This window comes from Antennarius striatus, chromosome 2 (genome assembly GCF_040054535.1).
Source record: "Antennarius striatus isolate MH-2024 chromosome 2, ASM4005453v1, whole genome shotgun sequence".
Classification (NCBI taxonomy): domain Eukaryota; kingdom Metazoa; phylum Chordata; class Actinopteri; order Lophiiformes; family Antennariidae; genus Antennarius; species Antennarius striatus.
In genome coordinates, this window is record NC_090777.1 from 6362872 (window position 1) to 6382990 (window position 20119).

At 38.5% G+C, this 20119-nt stretch overlaps 1 protein-coding gene across 1 annotated transcript in view; it reads right to left on the minus strand.

Annotated features, from left to right (window-relative positions):
• The window catches only part of LOC137588946 (1-phosphatidylinositol 4,5-bisphosphate phosphodiesterase eta-2-like), a 105765-nt gene that overhangs the window by 46381 nt on the left and 39265 nt on the right, over positions 1-20119 (minus strand). Inside the window, exons 5-8 of the mRNA XM_068306307.1 lie at positions 14974-15144; positions 8965-9058; positions 7249-7452; positions 4044-4164 (exon numbers count right to left, since the gene is read on the minus strand). Of these exons, the coding sequence (XP_068162408.1) occupies positions 4044-4164; positions 7249-7452; positions 8965-9058; positions 14974-15144 (590 nt within the window). The remainder of the gene's footprint in view (positions 1-4043; positions 4165-7248; positions 7453-8964; positions 9059-14973; positions 15145-20119) is intronic.

Consider the following 20119-nt stretch of genomic DNA (forward strand, 5'->3'; position numbering starts at 1 on the left):
GATGCACATACATTTCACAAGTGTGTACTTACACAAATATAATTATACCTGGTTAAATTGAATTGTATGGATTTTTAATTAAAATTCTTTTTGTATACATATTTTTAGCATATTACTGTATATTTTTTCACAATGACCCCTCTCTGTTCTAAAAAATAAACAATGAGCAATGAAAAAACCCAGTGAACACAATGATGAACAGCCACACATCCAACAATGTGGGAAAACGTACTAAACAGACTTGATAAAAGAACTATAAATACTACTAACATTTTACTTTTTTTCTGAATTTTTTGAGTGCGATTTTGTGATTAATTTACATTTATAAAGAACTTGACCTGTATCACATTTCAGAGTGATATGCAAATTATATAGATGATAACATAATAGATAATCTTTTAACCAATACTAGTTTCCAAACATAAAATAATTTTCTTTAAAAGTGTCATTTCTGGGTTATATGTTATACTTTGAGTTCAAAATCAGGCATGAGTGAAGATAACTGACATGAAGAGGCAATTAGCATGACATGAAAAAATAATGTTTTTGCGTACAGTAAATGTGTAAATGTGAATGTGTGAAAGCAAATTTACCCATGTCTATGAAGGCAATTGCTGAAAGTGAGAACAAGGGTACAGTGTGGAACTTTTGAAGTTTTGACGTTAAACAAAAGCATCATTTTAAGCCAACCTGAAAGGATTTTTTTTTTCCACCTGCTTTCTTGCTCAGTAGATCCTACAATGGAGCATATTCAGGACCATTTTATCAGCTTTGTGAAAACAAAGCAACCATGGACAATGCTCTCTTCTGATTTGTATCAAGGGGCGAAAAAAAACATAACGATCTCAAAGAAAGCCAGTGTCATGAAAGCTGGATGACATTGTGGTGCACAAACATGATAGTATCACACTAACGTGTGTGCTTTACCAACACATCACAGCTATGTGAATTCAAAGCTATTTCATATGAAAGGTACAGTATAATGGGACATTAAACATTCACCCTTTCACACAGTTGATGACAGTGTCCACCCTTCTGCGCTCCACCTTGTCACTGGGCATGAGTAATGGAACAAAAGTTCAATGCATTGACCTTTAGATGAGTATATGGCCACTCCACCTGAGCTACAGCCAACAAAGACTGATTTTTTTTTTTTCTCCAAAAAAAGACTAATTGAAGAAAGTCTACAAATTTTGCAATAGCAGAATATATAACAATTCGGTCTAAATCTTATACTACACACAAAAAAATAGTTTAGGTTAAAAGAAAAATACTATGAATTAACATGTACTTTATGACCAGTGGAGAAGATGACTAATGGATATCACCAGGAATGAGTTGGTGATGAGAGGCAAGTCTTACCAATTACTCAGAAAGGGTCTATGTACATATACAAATATGCATCAGTGTATGTCTGTGCTCATGCCCTTATGTATGTGTTCGAAGATTACTTAATATGCTCACATAGTCTCAAATATATTTGTGTGTATGCACATGGGCAGAAGACAAGAACTGAGTTGTCAACCAAGCCAATGGGCACCATTTTCAAAGCCAGAGGGAAAAACAAATGTATTCTCATTGAGTGTTCTGTATACACTATGAGTCTAGTATAGGAAAGAAAAACGAGCAATGTGAAGAGGGAGAAAAAGCAGAGAATGGAGAAGTCAAGAAAAAGGAGTTGCTAATTAAAAGCTGGGTGAGAAAAATATCAAAGTTCACAGACAATGAACAATTCTGAGGAACTTTTGTTTTTATATGATGTAGAAAACATCTTAAGTCTGGAATATTTAAGCCACAAGTGCTCAGAACAAAATGAGTCAATAAGTCATAGTTTTTATATTGTAAGCGATACTCCTGTAGATGTCAAAACCTGGACCAGCTTAACATTCACAGTACAGGTGATATGGTTCTAATCTGTCCACCAACACAGAAACAATCATATAGACACATGATTTAGAAATGAGGTATTATGTGCACATACTGAACAGTGTATACACATTTACAGAGGACATACTTAAATACCTTCTGAGTTTTTCAAAGATATGAATAGCATGTGATATGTGAATGAGTCACTGACAGTACCTCTTCTTCCACATCATCTGTGTTTTAGCTCCCTGAGATGTACTTGCATTTGAAATACAGTGTACTGATGAAATAACATCCTGTTCCTGAAGGAACAGTTGAAGCAACTAGTGCACAAGACCACACCATTGGTTGGAACATGGCATGACTAAGCATCTGTGTTTATGTCGCCTGAAAATGGCTCAAGTTTTTATTATAGCCCTATGTTGTTTATATTTGGAAAATTTGAGTTTGGCAACTCACACAAAACTGTCAAATATAGGAAGCTATTATGGAACTGTTGGCCTAGGACAATAGTCGGCCCAGTAGTTCACGAGTTATGACACAGATTGTAAATTGTTGCAATATCAGTAAGACTGTTTGAATTTCACTGACGTGTGTGCTTTAGTTATAATGTTGCCATGTTGGGGACATGTCTGTGGTAACCAGCCAGTCACAGTGTCATGTTCTTGCAAAACTTGCAATTGTAGCCACCCAAAGACATTTTATTTCTCTGAATGATGCTGTTTTGGGGGTTAACAGCATTCCGTTTCATTGTTCACTGTCTAGCTCGCCTGATAGCCCTTGCTTTCTTCCGCCAGAGTGGAGGAAGATCCCCGAGCAAATCATATTCATAGTGTAAGATATTGTGCAAAATCAGTTCATTGATTTCATAATTTTTGCATAACCCAAACAGACACAGATGAAAACATAACCTAATCAGTAGAAATGAAAAGGTGCTTTATTAAAATAGTAACCTCCTCATTTGCAATTTACTGGCTGCAACATTTCCCCTGTGGATGGTCTTGGCCCAGTTTTGTCCACATCAGCCCTCTGAGGAGGTTGTTTTTATTCAGTATTGTGGAAAATGCTATCACTCTTTGATGTTGAATGGAGAGATTCACTATGTTCTGTTTTAGCCAATTATCTGTCATACGTGGTCCACAATTATGCTTTAAAAAACACAGAGAGGGGTGATCATATTCCCAAATCCAACGTTTCTCCTCCATTTTACTTGAAGAGACTGAATCTAAAAATAGATTATCTGCTTCTTCCAGACTGTATGCATATCAATAGAATTATCTTAACATGTCCTCTTTGTGCGTTATTATCTCTATATCTGCATGTTTGTTAGGACTTTAATATTATGAAATCTTTAGGTAGTAAGGGATTGTCGATTTTTAATAATAATTAAAAAAAACAGACAGCTTTTTTTTTTTTTTCCCCCAGAGCCAGGCATTATGCTTGCCTCAGGATGCTTTGGATATCAGTGTTTTGAAGACTGAGGCTGTGTAATATAATTACTTATACTGAATAGAAGCATTTGTTTCTTATCCTACTTTATTAATAACTTCATTAGGTTACATGACATGATTTACTGCTACGTTGTGGCAAGCAGTAGAAATTGAGATAAAGGAAGTATGTCAAGCCTTTAAAAGAATCAGACCGAACAAAATAAGAAAGCTTATTTCGGTGTTATGTCTTCGATTTAACGTTCTTCTGCTTATGTTGCTAATTCCTAAAAAAGCTTGTCCCTGGTAACTGGTTGTCATGAAGGAACATGCTGGTGTCAGCTGGTTCAACATGGCTGCATTTTGAAATTGCATCCAACACACATATCTCACTGCCTGTTGTGAAAACCTTCTAGTGGATAAAAAAAAACTAAATGCATGAATGATCATTCTGATCAAAAAAGGTGTTCATAGCAGGCTGTAGAGTGTGTTGTGTTGTAAAGTTGCATGTGCACAGGAGATTTCCGAGTAAAGTGTCTATTCCACAGTTAAACTCACACCATTAACATCTTTAATCGCACGTACAATAATAAAGAATTAGCTACTGACCATCTATTTTACATAGATAATAAAACGTGAATGAGGTCTGTTGGCACTGAGTGTGTGAGCAGGTGGATTCAATTAATGGACAGAATAGTGTGAAAATATTAAAACAAACACGTATGGATTTGTGTGTCTACATATACTTACTCATTCTTGATGAAGGCATACTTGTTGATGGTCTCAATGACATCTTTGAAAAGGATCTTTGAGGTGAGGGTGTAGCCATGGTGAACGATGGGTTCACCGTCCTGTCCATCCCAACAGTCCACTGACAACAATACAGGCACATAACAGATATGTGTATTACATGTTCACACACCATTGTGAATTTGTTGTTTGTGCCCCAAAGATTAATTCCTCTATGCCATAGAACTATTCAAACACTTATGTAAATGGAAAATCTGATGCTTAATTAACATACAGCAAACTGCAGACTGACTCATTTTACATACACAATGGATCATTGACTAAAAAAATCCCAATAAATAAAATGCAGTAAGGGCCAAAACCTTCTCATTCAATGCATTTTCTTTATTTTCATGACTATTTACATTGTAGATTCTCACTGAAGGCATCATGTGGAGTTATGCACTTAACAAAAAAGGGTGAAATAACTGAAAACATGTTTTATATTCCAGTTTCTTCAAAATAGCCACTCTTTGCTCTGATTACCGCTTTGCACACTCTTGGCATTCTCTCGTGATCTTCAAAAGGTCGTCACCTGAAATGGTTTTCCAACGGTCTCAAATGAGTTCCCAGAGGTGTTTACCACTTGTTGGCTTTTGCCTTCATTCTATGGTCCAGCTTACCTCAAACCATTTCGATTTAGTTTAGGTCCGGCGAGGTCCTAGGTCATCTGCCGCAGCACTCTATCACTCTCCTTCTTGATCACATGACCCTCACACAGCCTGTAGGTGACTCAGATGAATCTCTCCTCAGAAGCATTGGTGACTCTTGGTTTTCCTTGTCTGGGTCAATCCTCATGTGTGCCAGTTTCGTTGTCCCGCTTGAAGGATTTTTGCGACTCCACTTAGGGACGAATTTAAAGTTTCTACAATTTTTACGGCCTGGCTGACCTTCATTTCTTAAAATAATGATAGGCACTCATTTTTCTTTGGTTAGCTGGCTGGTTCTTGCCATAATATGAATTTTAACAGTTGTCTAATAGGGCTGTCAGCTGTGTATTAACCTGGCTTCTGCACAACACGACTAATGGTCCCAACCCCATTGATAAAGCAAGAAATTCCACTACTTACTATGGCACACCTCTGAAGCTAAAACCATTTCAGATGACTGCCGCTTGAAGCTCATTAAGAGAATGCCAAGGATATGCCAAGCAGTCGTCAGGGCAAAAATGGCTTTTTTGAAGAAACTAGAATATAAAACATGTTATCAGTTATTTCACCTTTTTTTGTTAAGTACATAACCCCACATTTGTTCATTCATAGTTTTGATTACATGAGTGAGAATATACAATGTAAATAGTCATGAAAATAAAGGAGAAGCATTGCATGAGAAGAGATGTCCAATCTTTTGGCCCGTACTGTATACTATTTAAAGTAGAATTTGATCAAAATTTAAATATTGACTTTTCTGGAAACTACAGCCATCTATTAACAAAAAAATAAGGTGCACATTTTTTGTCAACTAAAAACTATCACCTGACTGGTTACTTTTCATCTATCTTGAAACTTTTGTAATTTATACATTTACATGCCGTTGTCTCTGCATTTGTAATGGAGACATTTATTAATTCATTCATTTTCTGCTGCTTTATCCGCGTAGCGGGTCACGGGAAGCTGGAGCCTATCTCAGCTGGCATAGGGCGTGAGGCGGGGGAGACTCCGGGCACGACGCCAGTGCACCGCGGAGCAAAGACAGACAACCATGCACACACACACTCACTCCTATGGGCAATTTTTGAGACCGGCCAATCAACCTGAAGCACATGCTTTTGAAGACTTTTATGATGAGCAAATAATAGCGATGTTGTTAACTACAGTAGAAACTAAGACTAAAAACTAAACTATTACAGCTTAATAATGCGTAGGGAACTCATACAGTTTTTAAAGTAGAACTAAATTGCTAATGCAGAGACAGTACTATGATTATCTGCCTTCACTGGAAAAATCCATTTAATTGCTCAACAGCTTATCACAAGGAAAAATGACTGAAATAGTTTTGTTGTATTTAGAAAAGCTCATTATTTTTACTGTGGCACAATTATTGATTTTTTAAAAACATCAATCTAATCAAGTATTAAAGGTCCCAAATTATGCTTTTAGAAATTTAAGTCATTCATCCGCCAGAAAGCCAACTACACTGCATTTCAAATGTCTTACCCCAAACTTTGTTCATGGTCCTCAATATCTTTGAACATTGTTCAAATATACTTTTGCTTGAGATGCCTCGTCCGAATGGGCTGGCCATTACATGTTAATGAGCTCCCTCTGTAAAAACACCTGCCTCTCCACCACCCCAGATTTAGTTCACATTCTCATCGCGGTCCAGAGGTTTTAAACTATAGGTAACTTTGTTACTGCGTATTTTTCCCATGTTTTCCCTCATTTTTTTTCATTACAGCCAAACGGGACTTGTGGAGTAAAACTTTTTTTTTTAAATGGGAAAGAGAACAGTCGAGGAAAAAACATGATACACACAGGAAATAATTAAAGCTGTGTTTCACATCAAGCGTCACGAATAATGAGACTGGTGAGCTAAGCTAACACAGTCTGTTGTGCATTGGTAACACACGGACATGATACCAGATAACTATGTTTGAGGGCAAACAGACTAACAGTGCTGACAGGGATTGTACCAGAGAGGTAAGACGAAACATGTTTTATTAAGAATTTATTAACAACTCTTTAATAAATTCTACTTATTCTGACATTCTCTACGGGGTTTTTCTGGAGCAGTATAAATGCTACGAAAAGTAATTGTGACTGAAAGTAGCAGCTGACTTCAACAGCTTGTTGGGAATTATCAGTGTCTAGCTCTGAGCCAGGCCATTGACACATACTGCTACCTTTTAGCCTGAACACAAACTTCACCTTGGGGCTCGAAACCTTATCAGGTAGAGAGGGGGATGTTCTCGCAGACGGGCTCAAGATATGTCAATTAATCTGTTAAACACTCCCATTGTACCATCAAGACAGGCACTGTTTTGAAAGTTCTCATTTTTATGGAGTCCATCAGACTTTTTAATTTTATATTGACGCATGGAGCTTTTGTTTTTTTCAGATTCTAGGAAATGGTAGGGTTAGGGAGGACCACTATTCATATGTAGAGACCTGAAAAATGTGTTTTTCATAATAGGACACCTTTAACCATCTATCATGTTGATGCTGACCTTCTACACAGCGGCAGCCAGCTTGCAGCACCCAGGCATACATATCTACCCTGGACTGTGACATTAATTGGTCACCCATCAGGTATGTGTTGTGTGAGGAAGCAATAAAGTAGTTGCACAGTGGCTGGTTCATTTCCTGGTTAACGCTGTAATGTTCTGGGTTGAATATGTCCCCCGCCGGGCTGCGCATATAATTAGTAAAACCTGGAAGACAGTTTAAGAACAGATATTTACAACAGAGGTTTTGTCTGGCAAGTGATACACAATGGTAAGAGTGAGCACTGAAATAATTTTACACAAGATTTACTCCTCAATACAGTAATCCCTCATTTCTCACGGTTCATGTGTTCCAGGACCACCCGCAAAAAAAGTTTAAAAGTTAATGAACCTTCCCCATACTGATATGAGACCATCTTCTATCTGTATTTTCTTTTCTCACAATTTTATAGATTGTTTAAAGCGTTTTTAAGTGGGTTTTTTTTTAATACATGGAAGTGCGCTGCGTTCCGTGAGTGAGCAAAGCTAATACGTTTAATAACTACTGCTTCAGCATGGAAGGTGGAGCGGGTAATCCTATGTTTCAAAATCGGCGGTTCGATTTACGCTCCCGCCCAAAAAAAACACCCAGAGTGTGAGCTGACAGTGGGAGGTGTCAACTCACCTCCGGAGGACTGCCGAGGCACCCTTGAGCAAGGTGCCGTCCCTCTTACAGGCTGCTCATTCGGGGTGCACAAAAGAAGGATCTGCCCGTCACTCTGCCTTCCGTTGTATATATTGCATGTCTGCAGGCCCCTTGTGTGTGTGTGGTTGTTTCAGGGGCTTGTAAACACATACAGTATATGCATGTCTCAATATACTAACAACCTATGAAAAATCTGCGATGTAGTGAAGCTCGGCATTTTGAAGTGTGAAATCGCGAGGGATTACTGTAATTGGAACATCTACAAAGCAAAATAATTTATTATATTAATAATGAAGTCCATCAGTGTAAAACATACTTGAGGCAAAATATTTATTTTTGTACAAAATCTGCCTGTGCTACACTGAATTCAAAAACTTTTAATTCATAAACAGAATATACTAAACTGTCCTGATGTAGCTAGAAGAATTATCATGTTGTTTTAAACAAAGAAAATGACAAAGATTCTCATCACTTCCGAGTGATACAAATTTTTGCATCCCGCAGATTAATACACATTTATCAACAGGTAATGGAAAGGAATGTGTATTTATGGTGGTCAATTGCATTTTGAGCCCAAGAACTTCACATGAATCCCAACCATCTGCAAATAGCAGGTTATGAAAAGACTAAAGAACACTGACTGTCTTCTTAAGATGACTAATTTCTATGATATATCCGCTCCCCTGTCTGTGTCCTTGCGCAAGACACTGTACCCTCCATGGCTCCAGTGAGGTACTCGCTGGTGTTTGAATGTGTGTGATTGTTCTGGTGGTGGTCGGAGGAGCCGTAGGCACTGATTAGCTGCGGATTCTGTCAGTCCGCCCCAGGGCAGCTGTAACTACAAAATGTGATTTACCATTGCCAAGTATGTACAAGGATTGAATGAATAATGGATCCACCTTGAAGTGACTTTGAGTGCCAAGAAAAGCGCTATATAAATCTAATCCATTACTGGCTTTTGTCAGCTTGGTTAGCAAAAATTCTTCCAGTTTCCATTACAAATATAATGTATGCTGAAACTGAAATTAACTTACCATCTATTCCCAATACTCTTTGCTTCTGGTTCTCAGAGCAAGGCTCAAATTTATTGATGATCTCGAGGCAATGTTCCTTGGTCACCTTAGTCATCTGTAAGTTACAGAAATGCAGTATTACTATGCTTTGTTAAAAAAACAAAACAAAAAACAAACAAACTTTGACTTCTAGGAGTCACTCTGAAACCATGCCCAATTACAGCTATATTTGGTGTTCCGCCCATACACGTCCTTAGAAACATCCAGGCAAATGCTGTGGCCTTTACCAGTCTATTGGCTAGGAGTAGAATTTTACCTAATTGGAAGTCACCACAACACCCCCGTGTATCTGTTTGGTTGAAAGACATTATGTTTTTTTTAAATGAGAAAAAAATAAATTTACGCTATGTGGGGACACAAGTGAATTTTTTAAACAGTGGTGTTCTTTTATACAATATCTTATGGATTTACAAACCCTCACATAATCTGAATTTTCTTTTTTTTAACACTATGTGCCTAGCATGTACAGGACATACTGTATGTCTGTTGATCAGCTAATCTGTCATTCTCATTCATTTAAGACTATTTATTAATTTATTTTTTAATTCTGGTTGGAACATCATTGAGATGGTCGCCTAGTGTGAGAGCTCCCGTTCCGAACTCAAGAAATATTAGTATTACTCCCATGCAGGCTTAAAAAAATAATTGCGAAATACAACAATAAGGGGGTACAATCTCTACCAATACACAGAGGCACCATGCTAAAAGTTAACAACGTTAGCGTCCTAGCTAGCAACAAGTGCTACCATGGCCAATTGCAGCTGAAACTGAGTGAACTCCCGGCCAGGCTTTGAGTCAGGTACAAAGATGGCGTGAAAATGTACAACACAATAGAGGAGGTGACGGAGGATTTATCCAGCAGAGGTTACACCGTGAAGATCCTCAGACCTCCAGCCACAATGATGGAGCAGATCCAGAGGCTCACCTGGAGGAGAGTGGACCGACAAGCAAAGAACGTGAATCGACCTACAAGGAAAAACTTTGTACCTTCAGGAGAACCTCATCGGCTCCATCTATGACCTAACAGACCATTTACAAGACGGTATGCCCCCTCACCTTCTTTTGTTGCTCCTAACAAACTGAGAACAGTACTGTGAATACTAGCGTAGGGAAAGTTTTGGATATTTAAAGGGTTCTTTCAGGTCCATTTTCGCACTGTGTTGCCTGTCACACATAAGGCCCTCCTTCAGTCGGACATGGGAGGATTTCCCTGGGAGACACTGTTAACAGGCTCAGTAGAGTCAGGCTTATAGACCCCTACAGAGGGAGTCACTGTTCATGATGTGTGCTATATGTGTTTATGGGGGGTTTATTATTTTGTTTTATCCTTTTGTTTACACTTTGTTCATTCCAGCAGGGTGGGAGGAGACTAAGGGGTCACGGGAGCAGTCCAGACAGGAATCACCTAGGTGCCGAACATGCCTTTGAGAGTGGCTACATTCAATCTTAATGGGTTACTCAATCCTATTAAGAGGTGGAAAATTTTGTCCAAACTTAAAAAAGAAAAGGTTCACGTAGCTTTTCTACAAGAAGCCCATCTTGATGACTCAACATGCCAAACTAAATAAAGCAGGATTCAAGTATGTCTATTTCTTCTCCCATAAGTCGGGGAGGAGGAAAGGAGTGGCCATCCTTGTATCTAGTGCTGTAAATTATGAACATATAACTGAATATAAAGATGAAGAAGGTATATTTCTCATACTTGTAGGTAAAATAGAAGGTATCGTTGTGAGCCTCTTTAACGTGTATGTTTCCCCCTAAAAGTAACTGGTCTTTCTATAAACCAGTTACTCTTAATGACCTAATGACAACTAAGACTGAAGGAACAGTGATATGTGGAGGGGACTTTAACATTTGACTTAACCCAAAATTAGATTCCTCAAATGAAACATCTGACAACAAGAAACTTAGTAAAAAAGTAAACATTTTGATGCAAGAAATGGGTATTGTAGGCGTGTGGAGAGAGATGATTATAGCCACAATAATCATAGCCACTAAAATCATACAATGATTATAGTGGCTATAATAATAGTAGCCACTATTCATCCTCCTACAATGTCTTTTCTCAAATGGACTATTTTTGTACATTTACAAAAGATATCCACAGACTAGAGAAGTGTGAAATAAGCCCATGTATGATATCAGATCATAGCCCAATCCAAGTGTCGTGCCACCTCAACATTAGGATTAGATCAACATTTTAAATAATCTAATTATTAAAGAGAAACTTAAAACTAAAATTAATTTACCATATTTTCCGCACTATAAGGCGCACCTAAAAGCCTAACATGTTCTCATAAACCTGTGGTGCGCCTTATAATCCGGTGCATCTTATATATGGATTAATATTTATATTAAAATTGGTTAAAAACATGATCGCTGAAAAAAAGCCGGCAGTCTGGCCGCCAGTCATGCAGCACTCCGCCACCAGAGGAGCCCCCTCACAAGGCACTCGGGCCCACGCCCCCTAACAACGGCAGTCAAGGGGCGAAGTCACGGCTCTGACTGAGCTGCTCTCAGACGGTAGAGCAGACTGTAGGACTGACTGATCTCAGTATTTCTTATTTGGCGTCGGAAATAACCCACTTTAAACTCAATTGGTCTTAAAAATGCCATTGTGCTGTCATCTGGAATCTAGTGACGGTCCATTCTATTAGTCTGTGGAAACACACGGAGAAACTGGCATAAAGGTGAATGGAAGACCCTAAAAGCTGATCTTCCAGCCTTTTCTGAAATTTCCAGAGCTGTCACTGCTAGACAAAGGTGCCAACGGGTGTGCTGCAATTGATTTACAAATGTAGTTGATAGCTCTGGGGGGGCGGCGGAGGGGCGCATTCAGGCTTGTGTATTATGTCTGCAGCGACGTGCTGTGAGATTCACGGCGGTGAGACACTGACGTTAAAGTCAGTTCTAGGAGTAAAACAGCGTCACATTTGCCAGTAAATTAGCAGCCTGACATTAAAAACTAGTTAAAAAATTGTTTAGGACACACAGCAGCAAAGAGCTGCACCTCATCTCCGATTGGACTACCGATTGATCGAAACAATATTTAATTAATAAACGAAGACGAACGTCGGAGCTTAAATATCTGCTTCGAACTTCAGACCAGGAAATAATCTGCTCTGTTCGCACTTGACTGCACTCGTAAAGAATTTAACTAGTTTTTAATGTCAGGTTTTTTAATATGCATGCTGACTTCTTTCTAAGATGGCAAAGTGATTAAGTGATCAGGTTTCCTTGATGAGGCTCAGAATGGCTTATTGACATAACAGTAGGGGCCATTCAAAGGTAGTCAGGAAGTCATGAATACAATCATTACTGTCTGAGCAGCGCAGCTCCATCTAGTGGATGGATTGCGCAACTACAGCTGCTGCAGTTTATCAAATAAATTTATTTTTTTTATTGTGTGTGCCTTATAATCCGGTGTGCCTTATATATGAAATAAATTTTAAAACAAATTATTGAGGGTGCGCCTTATAGTCCAGTGCATCTTATAGTGTGGAAAATACTGTATATTTGAAACAGAACGACAATGGAGGGGTGATGCCGTCTGTCCTCTGGGATGCCTTAAAGGTGGTTGTTAGAGGTGAGATAATAGAAATAACCAACAGAAAAGAAAATCAGGCAACTAAAAAAACATTTTGAAGACGAAATGAAAGAACTTCAGGGAGAGCACTTGACAACACAAAGTGAAGGGACAAAATCCAAAATAGCAATACTAAAAAAGGCAAATGATCAAATAAACACAAATGAAATCTTAAATAAGCTTCTTTTTACAAAGCAATGATACTATGAAAGAGGAGGGAAAGCAGCTAAACTCCTAGCATACAAGCTGAGAAAACAACAAGCAGATAGAACTATACATAAAAAAAACACTACAAAAAATGGAATAGAGACTAGCCTGGAAATGGTAAGTAATGCTTTGAGAATTTTTTTAAACCACTATATTCACAACCACATTTGAAAGAGGAACATCAAATTGATCCCTTTCTAACTTCACTACATTTACCAAAGGTCACAGCGGAACAAAATCATAGACTAACGTAAAATCACAATAGGAGAACAAAAGTCAGTGTTTTGAATATTGACTATAAATTGTTCACATCCATACTATCCAAAAGATTAGAGCTGGTTTTACCAGAGCTAATACATGAAAACCAGACAGGATTCATTAGACATCGACAGACCCAGGATAACATCAGGAAAACACTACACGTTATAAGGAAGACAAACACAACAAAAATTGGACACCCTCATCGTAAGTCTAGATGCTGATAAAGCTTTTGATTTGGTACGATGGTAATTCCTGTTCTATTAAAATTTGGTTCTACAGGTCACTAATTAGTACTATTGCTGCATTGTATGATAAACCTACTGCCAAACTCCAACTCAGAAAAGGTAACAGGGCAGTAACACATAAATAATATATTTGGTTCAAGAATTTCTTTTCAGTGTCAAAATATATATTTGGGAAATGTATCAACTGAAAATGTCTGTAGTAATGACACGAAGTTGCTTGGTATATTGCTTGCAGAAAGTAAAAAAAACTAACAAGAAAATCGCTGATGGTTGAACCACCCACTGTTGATGAATGGCTGGACAATATACTGTATATGATATTTACATTATGGAAAAATTTTCATTTACTCTTAAAGTACAAAGAGATACATTTAATCAGATTTAGTCCAAATGGACAGAATATTTGAAATCTGTCAGATCTGACTTCACCTGAATGCTAAATTTGAAAATTGAATAAAAACACGAAAATGAAAAATAAAAAGTTTTTAGTATTGCAAAATAGTGACGTGGTGGCACAGTGGGTAGTGCCGTCACCGCACAGCAAGGTGATTTCGGGTTCATGTCCCGCCCTGTGCAGTCTTTGCATGTTCTCCCCGTGTCTGCGTGGGTTCTCTCTGGGTTTCTGGCTTCTTCCCACCTCCAAAAATATGCGCATCAGGTTACTTGGCCATTCCAAATTGCCCGTAGGTGTGAGTGCGAGCGTGCATGGTTGTCTGTCTTTGTGTGGCTCCACGCCCCACTTACGTCGCGCCTGGAGTTTGCCCCACTTCACGCCCTAAGACAACTGGGATGGGCTCCAGCTTCCCGTGACACGCTATGGCAGATAAAGTGGTTCGGAAGATGTGTGATGCGACTATTGCAAAATAATTACTGTATTTTTTATAACCTTAAAAATGCTTTTACTTTATCATTTGTTTATAAATAAAGTGCCCATGATGTACACTGTCTATTGTATTAGTAAATTTAGCAAACAAAATTTGCTAAATGAAAATAACATTTTTTGCAAGCTTAAAATTGATTTATATTAACCATATATGTTTGAAAATGCATTCATGAATAATGTATTGACCTAAGAAGGGTTATTTTTGATTTAGCCTGGAAACAAGTTAATTCGACATACATTGTTTTTCTACAATCTCCTTGAACCAATGAATGATGTAGGGTTAGGTTTGACTTTTTGACTTTATTGACTCATTGACTGCCATCCCTTTGTAAGAATTGATATCCTTCGGCGGACCTTCTATGACGCTCCAGATATTTATGCAGGGGGACCTTAGATCAATGTGTCCCTAAGGTTTTGTTTTTTTTTAGAAAATAACCTAAAGGAAATAAAAAGCTGCAGTCAATGTCTTCTTTAGAAAGGGTTTCTTTTGATCCAGCTTTTCTGCACTCAAATGCTCTCATCTTTTTGTTCTGTTTGGAAAACCGGTTACCATTACAATGATAAAAATGGAAAGTATATTTAACCATGCAAAAAATTAGGAATTCATTCATGGGGTACACACCTTTAGGACTGCAACTAAGCAGGTGTGAAATATAATTCAGTTATGTCCAGCATTTAGAAAAGCTTCTGACTCCTAGCCAAACACTGCAATCACTTGAGTGTAAGACACAGTTATTCAGTTTCATTCTCTAGCTATCAAACAGCACATGTGAAGATACAGTAGGTACCTTTTGCTCAGTCTCCAGGAAACGGGTCATGTCATCTGTATCAAGGTGGTCTTTGAGGTTGCTGTAAGTGAGCATGAGGAGGTACAGATCCCGTCGGGTTGACATCATCTTGTAGAATGAACAGAACTCCTCAAAGCCAAGTGTCCCCTGGTTGTCATCTGTATCTGCCTCCTATACAAGAGAAAATGTTTGTTGGGAAAATATCTTAGACAGCTTTTCACAATAAATTCACACATTCATTCGAAGACTTATAAAAGCGCTTACATTACATTTAGACATTTATGGAAAACAATCATATTTTTTGTTTATTTGCTTTTAAACAATAATGTGATTGCAAAACACATTACCTTGTACTATGTTCTGTTAAAATTATACTGTAAATTTAAACAAAATGACTCTTTGTAGGGAACCCTAATCAGAATAAATCCAAAATCATCCAGCTGGATTTGTTCTGTTCCATTTCAAAAACTTTTCATTTTGTTCAATTCAATTCAATATGATGCAGTGTGTGTTGCCTTTTGATTAACCTGAGTGATCTCACATAAATATATCATGGCTGTTCTGAAAATATGTCATAATCGGATGCAGACTTACTGAGAACATTCAAATCCACAGCATTAATCAATAATTCAAGGCATCATTATGATTTGCACACATAAGTGTCCCCCTAATCCAGGTATGTCAAAGTCAAATACAAAGAGGTTCAAAAAAACAAATTTGCTTCAAGCCGAGGGATGGACTAGTTCAATGTTTATAAAAAACATATGGAAATTATTGCACATAGCCCATTGAACCAAGAGTGCATATTATTTAATGAAAAAAGCACTATTTTCTTATTGCTCTGCCAGGAATTTCAAGTGAAGACATTTTTCAACAGGTACACAGATAAGAATGAACTTCCTTCAAAGAAAAATCACGCCTTTGTGCATTTCTGAGACATTTGATGGTGCCTTTTTAGATTATGTCATTACAGCCAAACATTATCCACACAGAAAAAAAAACACAGGTTTGCCTTTTACCACCGTGGACATGTAATCTGCCTCCCACCTGGCCTGAAACCCCCTGTTCTCAGTGTCCACCTTAAGTTTAGCTGTTTTTGAGGAGTGGGGTAGCTGAAAGTTAACCTCTGCTCTGACAGCTGCTGAACAATGAAACTGAGGCTCAGTTGTTGCAGCAACTTTGCAGGCTACCATTGCATTGTGGAGAATGTAGTGTTGGTGCGTGCAAAAGACAAGCAGATGGCTGTGGCCTGCTGGCTGGCTCAACTACTACTTACAAACCATCCAGAGGGCCATGGATAATTCATTCAGGGGCAAGAACTGGCCCGAGCCTCGACTTTGCCATAAATGCTCTAATCCATGTGGGACAAAAGTTTCAGAGGGTGAGTGAGACAATGACTTAATTTGATCTACTGGGCCTATGTGAAAACTGGAGTCCACTAAATCCGGGAGGGAGAAGGTAATGGATGACCACTGATAATGGTAGAGGCAAGAACTACTGGGTGATCTCCCTGAAGAATGTGGAGACTCAAGGCTGGAGCAGTGACTCCTTGAAAATGTGAATATACTGCCAGCTATTCTACACACATTTTGACAGCTCTGCCAAGGAAGTCATCAACTCCATTTGTCTTGCCTGCGTTGATCCTTTAAATGACCTGCACACTTCTGACACGGATAACAAAGGGGAGCAGTGCTGGACCTTTGATGGAGGTTGCTCTCAGCACATGCAAAGTGGTTCAGAGCGTCTGGAAGTGATGCAATAAAATTCCCTCAATAGTGCTTGTCCTCCTTTTCTAATCTCTTCTGAATATGTTTTTTTTTCCTTTTAAGAAAGGTTCTTTTAAACATTGTGTCGAAGATAGGACTGCGGTGTCCTTATTCATCCTTCATTCCCGCACATTAATACGCACAAACAAATACAAAGTGCACTCTCTATGGCTGCGATCAGAATGCAAGCAAATCCGATTCCCATCAGATTCCCTTTCATATCGGATTTTTAGGGCCGACTGTCCACAATGTTGTCCACAATGCTGTCCAAATGAGATCTTAAGCTGTTCTGACTGGGCTGTATTATTGGCCAGTCTGACAGGTTGCCGTAGCAATGACGTTGGATTTTTGTTTTTTGTTTTTTTTAATTTTATACACTGTATTGATCCCCTAGGGGAAATTAATAGCACAACGCTAGTGTTTGACATGCATATATACTGTATATATTAGTGTACAGGCCCTGAACAGACAAAGACACTCACAGGGGGCCTGTACGCATGCAGGGGAGGTAGAGTGGCGGGCAGTTCCTTTGTGGTGCGCCCATATGAGCAACTTGTACGGGGGACAGCGCTTTGCTCAAGGGCGCCTCAGCATTGCTCCGGAGGTGACTTGACACCTCCCACTACTAGCTCACACGGGTGTTTTTTTGGGCGGGAACGGGAATTGAACCGCTGATCTTAGAACATTGGACGACCCGCTCTACTGCGCGCTTTACCACTGAGCCACTGCCGCCCTCGTTGGAGACATCCTCTGTAAGTGCATTGGCTCTTGTGGCGCATAGAGCGACGTCAAGGACAGTCAAAACCGATCGGTGTGTTTGGAGCTGTTCAGACTGATCACAAATCACATTTGGACAGATATACATCTGTCCAAATGTGATTTGAAACTATCTCCTGAAAGTGATTTCAATCTTTCTTGAAAACACCGGATTTCATGTGGTATACGACTGTTAAGACTACAAACTAGCCATCCGCTTTCAGTCTGGATGGGCTAAAAATCGGATATAGCCTTTCTGTGTGCCGCTGATATACAAACAAAGAGATACTGTCAAGGTCCTTATTGTAACATTGCTACCACCAATGTAATTCAAGTCAAGATCCATAATAACTAAAGCTTAAATTCAAGGTTATTGAATATTTCATGTATCGTCTGTTATTATGACCTCATTTCATTCTGTGGCAAACATTTCATAGGTTTGCTAAATTGTTTTGACAACAGTATCCATTGAAATTCCTTTAAAGGTGCAGTTTATTATCACCCCAGGGTATGTGCTCAGTGAAAATTTCAAAGGGCAGTTTAGCTTTGGCATGCTGGGTGTAACAAGCCAAGGGGAACCCGGAGTCAGTGTACAATGGTAGAATGCATTGCAATGCATGTTAAGTACAGCATTGCAATGGGTCATACCTTGACACATGCAGTCCTTTCTCAGTTCACTGAGGTAGTCTGTGGAGAGCTCCACATCCCAGCAGCACCGGGGTCAGCACAAACTGTTGGGTGACGATGTCTAATTGTGACTCTAGGAAGCTGTTTAAAATACAGTCTGTGTAAAATACAGTGTATTAAAGAGTGCTACATTGACCTAAAGTTTTCATCAGTGCAGGGCATCAGATGTTTTACCCGTAAAAAATTACAGAATGTTATCTACTTGCATTTCTGTTTTGACCACCTATAATATTGTTTCTTCATTTAACAAAACAATCCACACTTTTGTGGCACAAAATCTAATTAAATCTTCCTCTGAGATCCACCTTGATACAAATTTTCATCAAAATCTGCCGACAAACTTTCAAGATATCTGGATGGAAATTGTAGAATAGTACCGCGGCACACTGGTGTCGTGCCCGGAGTTTGCCCCGCCTCACGCCCTATGCCAGCTGGGATAGGCTCTAGCTTCATGTGACCTGCTAAGGAGGATTCATTCATCTTCCGTTCGGAAGATGAATGAATGGATGAATGACTACAATAGTATGATTATAATTGATGAATTTTTTTTGTTTAATTTTCCATAAACTTCTCTCTTAATACAATTAAAACACATTAGTTGCAGAACTGTTTTTTTGTATTGATTTTCTCAGTCCAAATTCTGCCAGATGTAACTCATGGTGCAGTCTTTGTGTCATTCAGGCAAGGGAAGATTTATTTTGGTCATGTAGCTACAATCCAGTAGTCAGTGAGGTTATGTGTAGTTTGGAAATAGACTGCCAGGGGGTACTAGAGTTTTGAAAGGGCCTTAATCCTTTCCTCCCTTATCCCACCTGCAAGTGCAGTATTTTAGATCACTCTACAGGCAAGTTCTGGCATGGAAAAATGGTGTCTGTGTAGCTGAATTCCAACTACAGGCATGGTAAATGAGATGTTTGTGGAATCAATTCAGGCAATGATAGTAGGGATTGCAATTTACTGGGTATGAAAAAATGTGGGCACCCCTGATAATTTTCCTGATTTTCCTTTATAAGTTGTTGTTTGGATCAACATTTTCAGTTAGATATATAATATAGAAGATGAACAAAGCTGTGTTTGAGAAGTGAAATTGAGTTTTTAGGATTTACAGAAACTGCAATAATTATTTAAACATAGGCAGGTACATTAATTTGGGCACCCCAACACAAAAATGTCATCAGTATTTAGTAGAGTCTGTATTTGCAGAAATAACAGCCACTAAATGTTTTCTATGGTTTCCAATGAAGTAGAATTTGAATAGCATTTAGGGTTGCTGTCCTGTTGACGTATCTAGCCCTGGCGTAAATTCAGCTTTGTCTCTGATTTTTAAATATACATGCGACCTGCACTGGACACACAGCATTGGACACACAGGTCAACAGCATGATGGAAACACCACCAAATTGTACTGTTTTGTAACACAGATACATTAATGGACAAGTTGGGTCTAACCAGCTACACTTGGTATTATTTACTGATCAAACCACTTCTTCAACATGCACATTTATTTATAGATATGAAAACAAGTTATAGTCACGTTTATGCAAAACGATTATCAAAATCTTCTAACTCCATGACTCAATTTCTATATACAGTATTTCACACAGTGAATGAACAACACCATCAACACCACTCTCTGATAATCACCAGCTATGTTTAATTAGAATACACACGCATACTCAAAGAGTCTAAAAGCAAAGTAATGACTAAAAATAAAAATCCGCAAAAGCAGATGTATTATTCTCCCCGACATTCACACAGGTTTCAAACATCCCAATTTAGTTTGAATTAGTCAGTAACACTAGGCACTATAGTCTGCCCTGTCCCCTAAAATATTTCTTTATGTCTGTGTCATTCGTAGCACTAAATAGACACTACAAAATAGTCATTCAAGACTATTTTAACCTCTGGCATTTTTGTGAAAGATGACACCTTAAATC